Raw genomic sequence first — 18391 nt, 5'->3', positions numbered from 1 at the left:
CGCCAGGTCCACAGGGTCGAGCTCCACAGGGACGGCCTCCGCCAGGTCCACAGGGTCGAGCTCCACAGGGACGGCCTCCGCCAGGTCCACAGGGTCGATCTCTGCAGGGACGGCCTCCGCCAGGTCCACAGGGTCAATCTCCGCAGGGATGGCCTCTGCCTGGTCCACAATCTCCACAGGGATGATCTCCACAGGGAGGATCTCCACAGGGAAGGCCTCCGCAAGGTCCACAGGATCGATCTCCACAGGGAGGATCTCCACAGGGATGGCCTCCGGAAGGTCCACAGGGACAGTGTCCACCGGGACGGCCTCTGCAGGGTGCACCTGCACAGTCTCTGAAGTAATCTCCGAATTTTCTGTGGTGATGTAGACAGCGTCGTTTGAGGCCATGGCTCAGAGAACTGAAGAGGCTTTGGCTACTGGGTAACTGAAAACTCCCAGAAAAGAAAGTCTGAGGCAGCAAAGCTCGAGTTCGTGAGGATAGCACGAGCTCCAGAAAAGAGCGCGCACACGATCGACGATCGAGAGATAGATAAGCCGCGGTGGATCCTGGGCATGCCTGGCGCATGCGCTTCTGGGCTTCTGCGTCTCGGGGCACCATGCGCGTGCGCTTGCCAGTAACACAGCGCGCGCGGGCCCGTTCATCCCCGCGCACTCACGCATGCGCTAGCCCTCATCTCTTGCTCCACTTGCCTGGCAAGATGTTGCTTTTTGAAAATTAATTCGGTAACCAGGCTTTTTACTGTATTTTCCAACATTTCGTTTCCGTTGATTTTATTGTTACTCCCAGGTGTATAACAGTAGCTGAAAAAAAAGGCCTCCTTTCTAATATTTTTGGTTTCCCCCCCTTATTTAATTGTACCGCATTTACAGACCAAATATTTAATAGTATCAGTGATAGTTGATAGTGGGATTGCTTGTCTTGTCGTTTAATAGGAATGCTTCTAAGTGTTATTAGGAAGTATCCAGCTATTTCTACTTTTACTAAGGATTTTTGGTTTTTCGCCGTTAATGGATGTTGAATTTTGTTAAATACCTGTTTCAGTATCTGCTGAGATGAGGATTCCCACCACCCCCAATGGTTAATAATGTTTACCACATTCAATAGATTTTCGAATGTTGAACTATCCTTTCTTTTAGATACACCATGTGTCTATAGAGTTTTTTTGGTGCTTTCAAAGATGTATCTGCTATAAAGACTTTTAAAAAAATCTTAGTTTCCTTCTCTATGTGATCTGGAAAATTTATACTAAATTGGAATTTAAAAGAAAAATCTTTTCCTTCAAGATTTAAAAGAATTCCACCTATGAAACTTTTAGGGGCTTTTTAAAATATGTTTTAGGTGTACAGAACAACATAGTGATTAGACATTTATATAACTCACAAAGTGATAACCCAAATAACCCCAGATAACCCCATCTGACACTGTACATAATTATTAGAATATTATTGCCTACATTTCCTATGCTATACTATATACATCCTTGTGACTTTTTTTAAAAGTATAGTTGATAGTCGATATTATTGGGTTGTCGGAAAAGTCGTGATGTATTTTTTTTCCTTTTTGAAGATTTTATTGGGGAATTGGGGGATGGGAACAGTGCTGGGGAATTGGGGAAGGGGAAGACAAGTTGCTGTCCTTTTGTTCTTCAGTGTAGTTGTGGAGGACGTTGCTTCACTGGCCCATGTTGGTATTGTGATCATTGCATTCTTCTTGGGTGAGGCAGTTGCTTGCCAGCCATTGGACGGCCGCTCACAGCGGCTGCCAGCCACTCACCATAGTTCATGGCAGCCCACTGCAGCGTACGCCGTCGCCAGCGACTCATGGCAGCCCAGCTCCAGGTTGAGCTGTTGTTCACCATCTTAGCTGTAGAGGGTGCAGCGTCACTGGCCCTCATGTGAGATCCGAACCGGGGCCCTGCTGCTCAGAGCTGGTGTCCCAAGCCAACTCTTAACCTATGTGCCACTTGGCCAGCCCATGATGTATTTTTTCTATGTTTTTTGTTGCAAAAATGCATCATGGCTTTTCTGACAACCCAATATATTAGTTTCAGGTATATAGCATAGTGGTTAGATATTTATATAATTTATGAATGATTCCCCAATAAGTCTAGTACCCATCTGACACTATACATAGTTTTTACAATATTATTGACTATGCTTACAAAAAAAATATTATTGACTATATTCCCCATACTGTATTTTACAATCCCAAGACTTTTGGAACTACCAATTTGTACTTTTTAATCCCTTCACCTTTTTCACCCAGTCCCCCAACCCCCTCCCATCTAGTAACCATCAGTTTGTTCTCCGTATCTATGAGTCTATTTGTTTTATTTTGTTCTTTAAATTTCACAAATAAGCGAGATCATATGGTATGTCTTTTCTCAGTGTGACTTGATTTCACCTAGCATAATACCCTCTAAGTTCATCCATGTTGTTGCAAATGGTACGATTTCATTCTTTTTTATGGTTGAGTAATATTCCATTATATATTCCGGGAGTGCCAAAAAAATGAATCTTTTCAAATTGTTTTGGATTTCTTCAGATAAATACCCAGGAGTGGAACTGCTGGGTCATAAGGTAGCTATATTTTTAATTTTTTGAGGAACCTCCAGTTTTCCATAGTGACTGTACCAATTTACAATCCCACCAACAAAGCACAAGGGTTCCCTTTTCTCTACATCTTCACCAACACTTGTTGTTTGTTGATGTATTGATGATGGCCATTCTGACAGGTGTGAGGTGATATTTCATTGTGGTTCTAATTTGTATTTCTCTGATTAGTTACTTTGAGCATTTTTTTTTCATGTCTATTGGCCATCTATATATCCTCTTTGGAAAAAGATCTATTCAGGCCCTGTGCCCATTTTTTTATTTGATTGTTTTTTTTGGTACTGAGCTGTACGAGTTTTTGGTTTTTTGGGGTTTTTTTATAGATTTTGGATATTAACCCCTTATCAGACGTATCATTGGAGAGTATCTTCTCCCATTCAGTAGGCTGTCTTTTCATTTTGTTGATGGCTTCCTTTACTGTGCAAAAACTTTTTAGTTTGATGTAGTCCCATTTGTTTATTTTTTCTTTTGTTTCCCTTGTCGATGGAGAAGTATCAGTAAAATTATTACTAAGGATAATGTCTCAGAGTTGACTATGTTTTCTTCTAGGAGTTTTATGGTTTCAGGTCTTACATTTAAGTCTTTAATCCATTCTGACTTTAGTCTTTTATATGTAATAAGGTGGTCCACTTTCATTTTTTTTGCATGTATCTGTCCCATTTCCCAGCATCATTTATTGAATATACTGTCTTTATGCCATTGTATATTCTTGCTTCCTTTGTCATAGATTGACCATATAGGCATGCATTTATTTCTGGGCTTTCTATTCTGTTCCATTGATCTATGTGTCTGTTTTTATGCCAAGATCATGCTATTTTGATTACTGTGGCCTTGTAGTATAGTTTGATATCAGGTAGCATGATACCTCCAGCTTTGTTCTTCTTTCTCAAGATTGCTGTGGCTATTCGGGGTCAGGGTAGTCTTCAACTTTCTTAATTTCTCCGATTGTAACTAGACCATTGCATAGATTTTTTTTCTATATCCTCTGGGGTTTATTTACACTGTTTTAAATAATCATCCAGGTTTTTGAAAATTTTGCAGAGATGAACAAAGAACACTTTTGTAATTGTTTTACTTTTGTCTGTATCAGTTGTCATTCCCCACTCTGACTGCTAATTCTGTCTATAGAAGCTTTCTTCCATTCTTTTTCTTCAAAGAACTAACTCTTGGATTTAATAGTTCCGTTTCTTTTTTCTAATTTATTATTGTCTGCCTATATCCTTACTAATTACATAATTTCCTAATTATTTTACAGTTGTTTTCCTCACTTCTTCAGTTGAATGCTTAACTGATTTACTTTCATTTCTTATTTCATAACTGCCTAAGGCAGTGTATTTTCCTTTTAGAAAAACTACACATTTCATCATCATTTTTAAATATACTGCAATTATGGTTTTGAATGAAATTGGACAATTTTTATGTTTCATGGATATTTGAAAAGAAATTGTGGTATAGAGTTTAACATATTTATTGAATTGTACCTAAGAGCTTCGATGATTGACTTTTTCAATACCTATGTGCCAGGTGTTAAAAGATATGAGTCTTCTTTATTACATCTGTTGTTTTCCTTGGGCTTTTTCCATTTTTGTTTTGATGGTTTGTTACCTAATACAGTAAGATTCACAACGATTATATTTTCATTGTGGATTATATTCCATATGATTATTAAGTGGCCCCCTATGTCTCATGTAATGCTTTAGTCATATTTCTGTTCACATTTGCATGGTATATTCTGCTCCTTTTACTTTCAATCTTCTTAAAATAACTTATGTTGGTTTTAATTATTTTTAATGAAGAAAATGGAAACGTAAATTATTTTGCTCTACTTCTTTTGACTGAGAGTCTTATAAACAGAATTTATTAATCAAAAGAGGTGTTTTCATTTGTTATGTGAGTACTTTCTATAAAACCACTAACAACACATAGATGAATAAAGAAATTTAAGTCTGTTACCTGCACAAAATATCCTTAGTTGCTGGACTGGCGATATAAGTTGCAAATGAGTGGTGAACAGATCAACAAATGCTCCAGGATAAATAATGAAGAGAAAAATCCCAAAGCCATTAAATCGAACTTGTTCCCTAAGAAATCACATAAGAAAAAGGAATTTACTACTAGTATTTCATTCGTCAAATTAATAATGTATATAATCTTAAAATGTCCTACTGTACTTCAAATTTTTGTTTAAAAAAACAAGTCTCTCTGGATAGTCAAAAAGTTATACCTACATATATGATATCATATCATATATATATAGGGTTGTCGGAAAACTCATGACATATTTTTTGTTTTTCGTTGCAAAAATGCGTCATGACTTTCCCGACAACCCAATATATATCATAGTTTTACAATAGTGTATAGATTTGGTGGACTGTGAAATTACATTTTGTAGAACACGGCATTTTGAAATAGACTTTTTCAAAATTTTCAGAAACCAATACGCTGAGCAAATAACTTGAAATTAGTCACATACATAAAGAAATGGTTAATACAGAGGGTGCCAAAAAAATGTATACACATTTTAAGAAAGGAAAAAACTATTAAAATTGTAATAATATATACCAATAACAAAAGATGAATACAAGTCATGTGTATACATTTTTTGGCACCCCCAGTATTTTAGTGAGAAACTAAATGAAAAATATTTTTATGGTTTACTCTGAATTATTTTCAGAGAAGGACACAGTAGGAAATATAATTCAAATAAATTATCTAAATATTTATATGTGTCTTAGTTATTATAAATGAAGGTGGAGGTTTATCTAAGTGTACTCCTATTGAATTAATGTTAAAGTACATTTTTAAATGCATAATACTCAGACTGTCCTTAGGAGGACTTTTTTTTGTCAAGTCATTCTCTAAAAATGGTATTACATTTAATAGCCTCATAAGACCACACAGCTACTCTAAAAAAAGCATCACCTAAATATACTGTGCAGTTACTTAGTACTAAATACAGAAAAATGACTAAAATTCACCTTCTTCTTGGCAGTTGGGATTTTATAAAAAAATTACCTGCATTATTTCACATACTGTGAATTATTAAACTGCTGATAACGGTACTTTTCTATGTAAAACCCTAAAGGCTCCAATGCTAAAAACGTGGAAATAAAGGTGAAACAGATTAAAAAAAAAGTAGCCACCCATTTAAACCACTATATGGCACGCCTGTGTAACTGTATATGCTCTGTCAAAATGAGGGTTTATTACCACTCAATACTCTCTTATTCATAAGCAACTGGAAAGTAATAAGTGATAAAAATTTCTCATCTAAAACCTTTTATCTGGTCCACACACCCAAAGGATAAAACACATCCCCATCAGTATATGTGTTCCTTATGACAATAATTATCAGTGGGAGTGAAGAGGAGTGTGACTTCCCCTGTCCCCACCATGATTTTATAAATTTGGTAGTCTTTAAAATGCTCAGGTATAATTATAATGATACATTTGGGTAGTCACAAAAAGAGGGCATGATACTTGAAGTTCCTTCCAGGTCTCATCCTCCCTTATCTTTCACTTGGGTGTCTAGATAGGCTATGATATTTGTTAACAAACCCAGAGCTTTTGGATATTTTGTTCTAGCTAGCAGAGGCCATGAGTAGAAGCAGGAAAGTATTTCAGCTGATAAGCCAAAGAAAGTACTAAGAAGGCAAGTGCGTGGGCTGTGAGTGCAGAGGTTATCATTCTGACCCAATGATGAATAGAAACAATTAGGTAGGTTTCAGGACTGGATGAAAATCTTGAAGTACCATGAGGATATATAACCATGCTGGCAAAGGATAGAAAGACCCATATTGCAGATATATACATGGTTAATTGAGCATATTCATCAATATATAAATCTCTGCAAAAGAGAAGGTACCTCAAAATGATAATGATGGGTATACACTGGGTAATAGCCAAAGAAAAAAGAGCAAATGTAGCAGATTTTAGTGATAAACCCTCGTAAATGAAAAGCTTCTTTGCATGTAGTACAAAGAAAGAGGTAAATATCATTACCTAATAGCTGCTATCCCATGTCCAATTTCATGTACAACACCACTAATGAGGACTGCAGCGAAGAAATAAGTCAGTTGGTTGACAGGTAAATTTATACCAGGAACCTGTTCGTAGACACAATGATAAATACACACTTGGGCACCAAGAGAGACAATGTTCACTCTATATTAAAGCTTAAACTTCCAACTCGAAAGTTCTATAAACTAAAAGTAATATGAGTATCAGTGGTTCACTTCTTCATTGTAAAGATACTAGCCAGTTTTTCGAACTAGGCAGTTTTTTAACTAAGCACACAAATCTAAAAAGAACAAGAAACACCAGGTTAAAAAGTTGAAATTTTAGCTTCCTGATCTGCACCATGGGAAAGAAATAGGGAGCCTGGCAAAATGCCAGGGAATGGCATTTACTGAGGAATAAGCAGCTGATCCAGTCTCAAGGGCTGGAAGCCTGATTACAATTCCCATCACAATTCCTAGCCCTTCCTCTGTATTGTTATTCCAAGGTGCCAAGTACTTATTTGAGTAATACAGGATATTCCCACCTCCCATCAATGAATTTCAGTTTAGTATTCTCAAGTTATATGAGAGTTGATAATTAAAGATAGTGTAATAAAGCACCTTGTTGGTGTGTGAATACCATACCCTCTATTTCTTTGATTCCATCAAAATTTAATGCAGAAAGTAAGGCATTTGGAACATACAGACATGTTAAGGACCTATGAAGGATCAGGAGCTGTCTTGCAATCACATGCTCCTAAGATGTCGTGCATGTATATATATCACTGCGTTCACAAGGGAAGTTTGCTGTTGTAAGTGCTGCATGGTTAAATTTTTTTTTAGATACCCAAGAATCTGCTCGTTAAGATAAATAATTGCTCCCAAATTATGTCATCCATTAAGGAGACATTCTATAAATTAGGTTAAGTGGGGCACACCAGGCATCATTAATACTCTTTACATACTGAGCATTTATTTTTCACAGTCCAGGAGTTGGGACCCTAACGGCATCCCTCTGGAGGAAATTCCTTTTTCCTTTTATTAATTTAACTATAAAATATGTTTAAAGCAGAAAAACCTGAAAACTCAAAGAAAAAAAAAATCCTCCCAAAGCACAAAACAAAAAACCATTCTCAATGTTGTAATGCATGTCCTTCTAGTCTTTTCATGTACACTTTTAAAATTACACTTTTATTATAAATATGGTTTTGAAATCTCAATAGTATCACAAACATTTTTCCATGAGTATTTTCTGGTTCAACATGATTTTTAATAGCTGCATTGTATTCTATGGAATAGACTATTGGGCATTTAGTTGTTTTCAAAGTTTCTGCTCTTATAAATACTATAATAAACATATTTGGAAACATGTACCCAAATACATTGGGGGAATTAAACATATTTGGACACATATGCCCAAATATTTTGGGGAGACAAATTCCTAGACAATCATAGTTGAGTCAGGCTCCAGAGAAGTCTCATTGGGTTTGATGCTCTGGCTCCCTCCCTAAACTAGGAAGTTTGGATTATTCTAACACTTCAATTTCCTCATCATTAAAATGGAAATAACCACATTTACATAAAAGGGTAATTTTGAGGGTTACACGAGATAATCTGTGCCCAATGTTTACTATTATGCCTCACAGCGAGGGTAACAAATGCCATTATTACACAAAATTTAAAGGACTTTGATATATATCAAACTGCTCTCTAAAAGCAGACCCTTCCATATTCATAGTTTCTGCCATTAGTTTTTTTTGTTTGTTTGTTTGTTTTAAGATTTTATTGGGGAATTGGGGGAGGGGGACCGGTCAAGTTGTTGCTCTTCAATCTTCGCTGTGGAGGGCGCCAGTCGCCATCTGGCTTCCCGTCAGCAGCTCGTGGCCTCTAAGCTCAAGGTGCTGTGTTCAATCGTAGCTGCGGGTGGGTGTAGCCACCGTCCCATGAGGGAGTCGAACCCGGCAGCCTTGTTGTTAAGAACTAACGCTCTATCCACTGAGCCATCTGGGCGGCAGCTCAACACAAGGTGCCAAGTTCAATCTTAGTTGTGGATGGGCATAGCCACCATTCCACGCAGGAGTCGAACCCAGCAGCCTTATTGTTAACAGTGCACGCCCAATCCACTGAGCCATCCAAGTGGCAGCTCAGCTCAAGGTGCCGAGTTCAGTCTTAGTTGCAGGTGGGCATAGCCCACCATCGAACAGGCAATCCTGTTGTTACACCAGCTGAGCCATCCTGCCACCTGTTGGCAGCTCAGCTCGGGTGTAGCGTCACTGGCCCATGTGGAAATCGAACCGGTGGCCCCAATGCTCAGAGCCCACACTCTAAGCCAACTCTTAACCAACTGAGCCACGTGTCCGGCCCTCTGCTATTAATTTTATGCTTATGTCTTCCTCATTCTGTGTTCATATAAAAAGGAACCTGTTTTTTTCTTTCACGGTGTTTTATGATTTCATGTTTTAATTTTAATTCAATTGGAATTTTTGTGCACAACAGGAAAATTTCACTTTTAAGCCTCCTTTAGTAACTGAAGAGGAGATACAAACCATGCTGCTTGGATTGCTTTCTAAATTCATTAAATAATTCCAAGTGTCCTTTCCCTAGTTTTCATAATCATCACTTTTAATGTATATACAATATTTCATTGAGTGACAATTCCAATATTTAACCATTTCTCAGTTACATATTGTGGTTGTTTCCAATTCTTCATAATAACAAATAGTGTTAGGAAAAAGAGCTTGATGAATACCTTTTTTTCCCCTCTATATTTGGGACATTTTTTATGATGCTCATTATATAAAACTCTCTTAATCCAGACCCTACTAAGCAATTCTTTTCAGGAACATCAATGTTTCTTGCACATACCTGCTCCATTCCCATGTTGTCAGGTGTCTTTCTGTTCAGATCACTAGTTTCCTTTTCTCTGACCTCTCTCTAAATGTATGTCCTTAACCTTAATTCTCATACTCGTACATCCCCTCTAAATCACAAAGTATCCTGGTTACTTTACCTTTATGTCAAAGAAATCAGTACGCTTGATCCAATAGGACATTGGTTGTCTCTATTATTTAATGGATGTAATAATGAGATAAGGGAAGGATTTGAGCATGTAACTATACCAACAGAAGGTAGGTCTTCTTTGCTGGCAACAGTACACAAAATCCCGTCTGTCTAGGCCATGATCACACAGGGTATTAGATGTACCAGAATACTGATCTCTCAGCAACACAGAGTGCCAGGTTTTTGGGAATTAATACTGGACGAGGCTGTAGGGAATTACAGAGTAAACAGAAAGTATGTTCTCTAAGGCACAAGAGCTCATGTCGGGAGATGTAATGTTCTTACACGTATATATAAATATGCACAGTGGACTAAGAGGAAGGCTGACTTCTTAATGATTCCAAAGCATGACTCTCCTAACAGAGTCAATATTTTTGTGAGCTCTATGAATAAACTGAGAAGCAAAAAGAAGAAATAATTTCTTCTCTGAACATCTTGCCAATCTAATCCTATCAGGCAGACAGGACAATGATCATATTTCCTCCAAGCATGCTTCTTTCTCGACTAGCCTCCTTCGTGGCAAACAATAACCAATTATGTATCCCAAGAATTATCCTAAACTCTTCCTTCTCCCTCCAGCCTTACGTTCAATTAGTCGCCAAGGCCTGAGAATTCTATTCCAAAAGACCCCTTGAATCTACCCCCTTCATTCTTCTTACCACTGATTTAGTTTAAGTCTTTATCACTTCTAATGTGAATTATTCCAACTGCCCTCTTAAATGGTCTCCACATCTTCGGTGGAACCCGACTTTGGTTCACTTTCACAGACCTGTTATCTACAGTGAAAATCGGAACTTATTAGAATGGCCCTTCATCACCCAAACTCTACATGTATCTCCTGTCTTATCTCCTGCACCATATACCACCTAGACACAGGTCAAAGTTACTTTATAGTCCCTTGAAAAATGATTGGTCTCTCTTAAGGGAGTAGAACATAATGGCTCTGAGGTCAGTGGTGGATGAGGGATGGATCTACCATTTACTAGCTGTGACCACAGGCAAGTGACTTAACATCTCTGTGCCTTGACTTTCTCCTCTGTGAATCTTACCTCCAGGTTATTGCAAGAATAAAATAAAACGGGCCCCAAAATCTCACATGGGAAGCACTGCATACTAACTAGACTTTATTATTACTGTTATTATTCCCTCCACCTTTCCATATTATATGGTTCCTTCTGTTACTAGGATGCTCAACTGCCACCTTCCTTTCCCATGTAGACTCTCCTCACCCTTCCCCTGAAGCTCTCCTTGACCCTCTCCCCAGTGCCAGGCATGTCTCAGAACGCCTACTCTCTATCCCGACAGCAACTTACACTTTATCCAACTGTGGCACAATCATAGCAGCTCTCCCTCTAGACTAAAAGCTCCACGACTGCTAGGATTGGATTTTGTTCCCCATATAAGCAGGACTCAACAGCACATGGCCGATAGGCAGAATACAGTCAGTTAACGTTTGTTAAAGTGATAAATCATCTCCTGAGGCCTCACCTGGAGAATCCTTTTAACCTCTAAGAAAGACCTATTACCATAGGAGACAGTCTGTATCATTCTCTACAAATGACTTCTAAATCTTCCCATAGTTACCCAGCCTAATAAAAAGCCACAAAGTGCTGAGTTAAAAAAAAAAAAAAGAAAGAAGAAGAACAGGGCCGGCCGAGTGGCTCAGTTGGTTAAGAGCACGAGCTCTGAGCAACAGGGTCGCCGGTTTGATTCCCACATGGGCCAGTGATGCTGCGCCCGAGCTGAGCTGCCACTGAGCTGCCAACAGGTGGCAGGATGGCTCAGCTGATGAAAGCGCATGCTGTTAACAACAAGGTTGCGGGTTCGACTCCCACATGGGATGGTGGGCTGTGCCCCCCTGCAACTAAGATTGAACATGGCACCTTGAGCTGAGTGGCTGCGAGCTGCCAACGGGCAGCCAGACGGCGACTGGACTTGGAGCTGAGCTAACTGCACCCTCCACAATTAAGATTGAAGGACAACAACTTGGCTGTTCCCCTTCCCCAATTCCCCAACACTGTTCTCCTTCCAAAATTCCCCAATAAAATCTTTAAAACAACAACAACAAACTGTCACTAACTCATAAATAGTCTATTCCATTAATAAGAATATGATTAAAACCATAACATCCATGACCCCTAGAAATGGAATCTATACATGTAACAATTTTGAAATAAAAGCCAATGGTAAAGCACCCTTCCAAACTCCGGAGACATGAACTGATAAGGTAAAGGTCTATACATGTGCTTTAAAGACAGAATTATTCTAAATAGCTCACAGTCAAAGGAGTACAACTCAGCACATTATTCTTCACATCAAAAAAATCAGTGACCATTCAAAAAGGTCTTATACTTTTAATTAAAAGGATATTATTGGTTTAAGTATGAAAGCCACGAAGAGGAAAGGGAACACTTTGCATAGGATAAAAATGCAATTTATTTATACATTACAGAGATCCTAAATCAACATACTTATTCTTTGATAGTAACAATCATTTAACATCTCAAGACAACATGTATTAAATGAAATACCCGTGTATTGGTAACAGTCTTGATGACAATCTATTTGTTCTACTACTATTATTACTATTACATATTGCAAGAATTCCTTGCTGTAGTCTTACTAATATTTTTATTTAAGCAGATAATTTGAGAAATCGTGAGACTTTTCATTTATTTTCATATTTATGTTATGGATAGGAGTTATGCTATCCAGAAGAAATATCTTGTATCTATGTTTCAACAAACTTAGGTAAAGTGAAAAGAAGGCACTTACCACAACTTGTAGCACCTGTTCGTTGTGAAGTGAGGAGGAGGAGGAGGAGGAGGAGGAGGAAGAAGAGGAAGAGGAAGAAGAGGAAGAGGAAGAAGAGGAAGAAGAGGAGGAAGAATAAGATGCAGAAGAGTCTGCCATCATTTGTGCTAAAGTCTGCATCAGTGTTTTCCCCAGTAGAAAAAAAGAGCTAAACATGGCAATTACGCCAAACACCATTCCAAAATTGAACCTGTTAAGAGGAAAAAATTGCATAAATGTACAAGTCCTCACAATTGAGGGACTAAAAAGATTCATCGACCAGCCACATTTCATAGCTTCAAAATAAATGTCTAAAAAGTCCCATACCTCTGTCTCTTTTTCCTACTGAACTTCAGATCTGTGACTGAAGCACAGGCACTTGTCTCTTTAAACAGTTCTAATAACTTACAGTTCTCTCATAATTTAAGAGGCTGAATATTCTTCCCAATAAAGTTTGTTTCCTTGCATGTCTTTTGCTCATTTACATAGCAATGTTTTGATCTTGTTCTGTTATTAAAATTCTTTTGACATTACAGATATCCATTCTTTTTCCTCTACCAGTTCTATTATTTGTATCTTATGTTAGCTGTATTTTGTGATGAGCTTAAATACTAACATGGTAACATTTAATGAGTTTCTTTCTTTTACTGTTTTTGTAATTAGCAGTTACCCTTCTATAGTTGGGATAATCTAATACATTTTGATAAGTTGTGTTTTTCAAGGAACTTGTTCATCTATATTGTCAAATTTATAGGCACAGAATTGTTTATAATAATTTCATTTTTTTAATGTTTATAGAATCTATATTAATGTTCCAATTTTCAATTCTGCTTTTTAGTTACTTATGGGCTCTCTTTTCTTAATCAGTCATGGTACAGGTTTATACATTTTATTAATCTTTTCAAAGAACCAACTTTTGGCTTTGCTGATTTGCTGTACTGTATACTTTCTACTTCACTGATTTCTGCTCTTTAGTATTTCCTACTTCCTCTTGTTTGCTTTGATTTGCTGTTGCATTTTCTGCATTTTGATGATCTGAGTATTTTCATTTAGGTCTACTCCATTTGGAGCTCAATTTTTTTTTTTTTTTTTTTTTTTTTTAAAGATTTTTATTGGGAAATTGGGGGGATGGGAACAGTGCTGGGGAATTGGGGAAAGGGGAACAGACAAGTTGCTGTTGTTTTGTTCTTCAGTCTAGTTGTGGAGGACGTTGCTTCACTGGCCCAAGTTGGCACCATCATTGCGCTCTTCTCTGGCGAGGCAGATCAGTCGCCGGCCTCTGGACGGCCGCTCACTGCGGCTGCTGGCCGCTCACGCTGGCTGCTGGACACACACGGTAGCCCATGGCAATCCACTGCCACAGGGACTGCAGCCCACGCCGTCGCCGGCGACTCATGGCAACCCAGCTCCAGGTTGAGCTGTTGTTCAGCATCTTAGCTGTGGAGGGCAGTGTCACTGGCCCTCATATGTGGGATCCGAACCGGGGCCCTCTGGCATCCCAAGCGAGTTCTTAACCATCGCGCCACTCGGCCGGCCCTGGAGCTCAATTTTTAACACAAAGGAATTTAGACAAAGGCCCCCTACTGCCATACTAGAATTTCTCTCAACTGATTTGTCAGTCTCTAGGGTGTCCCAGAGATCATCGTAAACCCCCTTACCATAAACGCCATAAGCTTTTGATTTCTTTTTATGTTTTAAACTAAAGGGTGATGCCTGGGATGGTAAGGGGGCTCCAGGACCCTGATGCTGCAATCTGGTTGGCCAGTTTCCCACTTCGGTTGTGCATATGGCTTATTGGTTGTTAAATATTTTAAATAGCCTTCCCCTGGAAGAGTATCACAAAAGAAATACAGGGGAAAGCCTGCAGACTCTGGGGTGTCTATGGCTTCTAGGACCCTCATTTCTATGTGTGATGATGGGGAAGAGAATTCTCCCGGATTATTTTCCTGATGGAAAATGCCCCATGTGTTTTTTGCTTTTCTGTTAGTGTATAAGGTACACAGTGAAGTGTACAAGTCTGAAGTGTACAGCTCACTGAATTTTTACATATGTGCACCCATGTATCCACCACCCAGGTCAAGATTTAGAACTTGGGATTTTTAACGTATGAGAAAGCACAATGAGGCAATCCCATAAGTTTATATAAAACCATAAAGTTTTTATACTGCCAACATTTTAAAACTCAGTAGATTGGTAATTGATGGAAACAGCTAATTTAACAAGCATTTCTCATGATCACAATGACTAATTTAAACCGTAAAGAGAAAATGAAGCATACCACTGGTAAAGCAGCCTCGCTTTCCGCCGTCCCCAACTGTAAAAGGCACGATTGAAAACAGCAGTTTGCCATCTTATGTGAAAAGGGGAGATGCTTAATCCGTTGTTTTCCAGCCAGTCTTCATAAGAATGCTTAAAATATACAGATGACTAAGAGAGAAAGAAAAGTTCCACATCACTCAATTTTGAAGAACAATTTATAATGTTTAAGAAAATCAAAAGTATTTTCTACAGGAGAGCAAGATGCTGACTGCCCAAATGCTTACAATTTTGAAGCTTTATGTTTATTCTTCAGGATATCAAAGTAAAAGTCTCAGACTAGCTGGTCTGCTGAGATTAGGGCCCAGTATGCTATGGCCGATGGGCCAAATCCAGCCTGCAACCTGTTTTTGTAATGTCTATGAGCTAAGGATGGTTTCTACATTTTTAAGGGATTGTAAAAAGACAACAAAAATAAGAATATGTGACACAGACTGTGTGGGCCACAAAACGTAAAATATTGTCTGACCCTTTACAGAGTTTGCTGCCCTCTGCTTTAGAGCACTGTTGCCCAATGGAAATATAACGTGAGCCACAAATGCCAGTCACATACATAATGTTAACATTTCTAGTAGCCAAATTTTAAAAAGTAAACGGAAAGAAATTAATTTACATATATTAACTCAAAATATCCAAGATATTATCATTTTAACATGAAATCAATATAAAATATCACTGAAATAATTTACAATTCTATTCATTCATTTGTGCACTAAGTCTTCCAAATCCGGTGTCAACTTGCCACTTACAGTACATCTCAATTCGGACTCGCCCCATTTCAAATGCTCAACAGCCATGTGTAGCTCAACGGCTACCGCACTGGGCAGTGCAGGTCTACTGGGTTGTCAGCAAAGTCATGAAGTATTTTTTGTTTTTCATTGCAAAAATGCGTCATGACTTTTCCGACAACCCAATAGAAGCCTTGTTACCATAGCAAGTGTGCTTGTGATATAATTTGAAGAGACTCCCAAATAATCCAGCAGAGGGTACAGGTTACTTGGAATCAATGCTTTCTGTCCTTTTCTGAGCAACAACCCTAAGAAATTAGGCTGACTTGGATCATGTAAAAGTACAAAATTTATCTAAAGCCATCTTGGTCTCAGGAACTTCTCTTACATTCTTCATGGTTGGAGAGATAACTGTTTATACACAGCCTAACAAGAGTTTTATCTTTAGAGAAGTTTGAAGTCCTTGAGTAAGGATTTTAGATAATGTAAGGCTGTTTTATATACACTGAACACCTATTACCTCAGTTACTGTAAGTACAGTAAGTATTTTGTCATATCATTGTCCATCCATTTGAGAAACTTATCTGTTCCTAGAAGGATATTTCAGCCCAGTCATCAAAAATGACCTGAGTCTGAACACAGGTATCCGTTTGCCTTCGGATACGTAATGTTCTCTGCTCTCAATCTTTAGGTGAAGTGTTTTAAACCTGCTTATTTTCCAGGACTTGGAAAATGAGAGTGACGCACCCTTTCAGCAGATGTCTACTAAGGAAATCCTAGAAGAACCAATAGTGGAAGAGCAGACCATGTTGGAAACAAACTGAAGGTGCAGGCTTCGAAAGCTCTGAAGTGTCGCCAATCCCCAGGGAGATGCAACACGAAGAAATCGTGTGCCTTTGCTTCTAAACAGAATCTGTTTTAAAGCAGTGGCCTGTGCTGCTTATGCCATGCTAAGCACTATGCCAAGAAGCAGCAGAGTCTGATTCTGTAGATCAGGGTTGAGGACTGAGATTCGAATTCTGCAGTTCTGACAAGCTCCCAGATGATGCAAGTGGTGCTGGTCTTTGAACCTCAGGTTGAGTAGCAAGGCTTTATGTGTATGAACTAATGTAATGCTCTCTACAATATCAGGAAATCCTTACCAATTATTACCCCTATTTTAAAGAGGAAGAAACCGAGGCACAAGATAATATTTTGTCCAAGGTCACAAGGGCTAGAAGTGGCAGATCCCAGCTCTTGCTCTAAGGACGCCACTGTATAACCGCCTCACTTTGCAAGTTTAACTGCAACTAAGAAGCACAAGTATCATTTCATTTTACTGTGAAATCTAAAGCACACAATACTAAACTATAGCATTCTATTTAGAACGGTATTCATAACATGGTTTTACTATTCATAACTGGAATTTTTATTAAACATTTGAGAATTTATATGATTTTATTCCACACATAGTTAAGCCCCACACCCCCAATATTCAATTCCAAAAGGTTGCTTGAACCATGCAGTCAGACAAATGTTGGTAATTTTTGCTACCCTTCCCAAATAACTGGAGAATGGACCGTGCACCCAGAGTGTGGGTGGGAGGGGAGTTAATGTAAAGAAGGGGGAGCCGGGTGCAAATTAACATTCGAATAATCAGAGGCTAGTTATCTAAATCCCTGCTTCTGAGGATGCTACTTTGAAGAATGGTCTGTAGATTAGCAAACAGCATTGGTAGCAATTGGGAACTGGTTACAAACGCACCATCTCAGGCCCTGCCGCAGACCTGCTGAATCAGAATGTGCATTTTAACCGGAACTCCCATGACCGTATGCACTTTTAAAGTTTGAGACAACTGATCTAAATCACAACTTAATTTAGATTCATTCCAGTGCCAGCAGTCTCTACAGAGTCGTGGAGTTCAAGACAATGAGGGGAAACAATGCCTTTCCTAGGCGGAAAATTTCGTTTCCTCCCTGGGGCACTGCCGTGAGGTATGGCAGGACCCCGGTCCTCGTGAGACTATTACCGGAGCTTCCTCAGCAGGACGCCAAGGCTGCGGGGCCTGCACCGCCCGGCAACGAGACTGCGGCTGCTGGGCAGGCCGCCACACCCCTCCCGCGCGGCCCGCCGCGCTTTAAGACCAAACGTGGGCAACGGCCGCGCGGCTGCCAGCCCGGGAGGCGCGAGGTAGGGGAGCAGGAAAGGCTTCGGGCCCTGCACCCCGCCCTGGGTACCGCGCGTGGGCTTGAGCCATCAGCCCGAAGCTCTCACCTTCAGCACCAAGTCGGTCAGGTAGACGGCAGTCCAGCCACCCACCACTACCACCACCAGCGACACCGGAATCATGGCAGTGGCAGAGGCGGCGGAGGGAAGGCGAGCCCCCGGCGTCCTCCTCCCTGCGAACCGCAACCAGCCGACCACGCGGCTCTTACAGCCACAGCATCCGCGCAGGAACCAACCTGTTACCGGCTCACTTCTCGCGATGGCACTGCTTTTCCCCCGGACCCTTCCGGTGGGGTCACACGGACGGACAGACGTGTGCGCACCGGAAAAGGGCGCGGGGGCTTATTTTTGTGGGGCACTCGGGCGCCGTGATCCCGGCATCAGCTTCGCTGCGGCTGCTAGCCCTCTAGCGATTTCTTAGGCTTTGGCCCTCCCTGCTGTTAGCTCGCCGTTCTCTCCAGCTCTGGCGTGGTGTTCGCTGTTCCTTTTAATTTAGTGAGGGTTTGAGGTCATCTGAAGTAATAATTGTCTCCGCCTCCCACACCTTGTCATAGTTATCTAGATTTAAGTTAGTTACATTCTTTTCATTTAAGTTAATTTACATACAGCGAAATCGTAATACAGATCTCAACTGTCCATTTTGATGAATCTTAATAACCATATATCTGTGTACCC

General features: G+C 39.7%; 2 protein-coding genes across 2 annotated transcripts in view; both read right to left on the bottom strand.

Moving 5' to 3' along the window:
- Positions 1-729, bottom strand: part of YY2 (YY2 transcription factor) — a 2595-nt gene extending 1866 nt beyond the window's left edge. The window contains exon 1 of the mRNA XM_019667126.1: positions 325-729. Coding sequence (XP_019522671.1) covers positions 325-390 — 66 coding nt within the window. The 5' untranslated portion in view covers positions 391-729. The remainder of the gene's footprint in view (positions 1-324) is intronic.
- Positions 1-18115, bottom strand: part of MBTPS2 (membrane bound transcription factor peptidase, site 2) — a 42217-nt gene extending 24102 nt beyond the window's left edge. Inside the window, exons 1-5 of the mRNA XM_019667113.1 lie at positions 17765-18115; positions 14746-14894; positions 12450-12678; positions 6619-6722; positions 4570-4697 (exon numbers count right to left, since the gene is read on the bottom strand). Of these exons, the coding sequence (XP_019522658.1) occupies positions 4570-4697; positions 6619-6722; positions 12450-12678; positions 14746-14894; positions 17765-17839 (685 nt within the window). The 5' untranslated portion in view covers positions 17840-18115. The remainder of the gene's footprint in view (positions 1-4569; positions 4698-6618; positions 6723-12449; positions 12679-14745; positions 14895-17764) is intronic.
- Between the last annotated feature and the right edge of the window lie 276 nt (positions 18116-18391).

The sequence above is a fragment of the Hipposideros armiger genome, unplaced genomic scaffold (assembly GCF_001890085.2).
Source record: "Hipposideros armiger isolate ML-2016 unplaced genomic scaffold, ASM189008v1 scaffold_13, whole genome shotgun sequence".
Taxonomy (NCBI): domain Eukaryota; kingdom Metazoa; phylum Chordata; class Mammalia; order Chiroptera; family Hipposideridae; genus Hipposideros; species Hipposideros armiger.
Note: the sequence above shows the minus strand (reverse complement) of the source record. Positions and strands in the feature narration are given on the sequence as shown.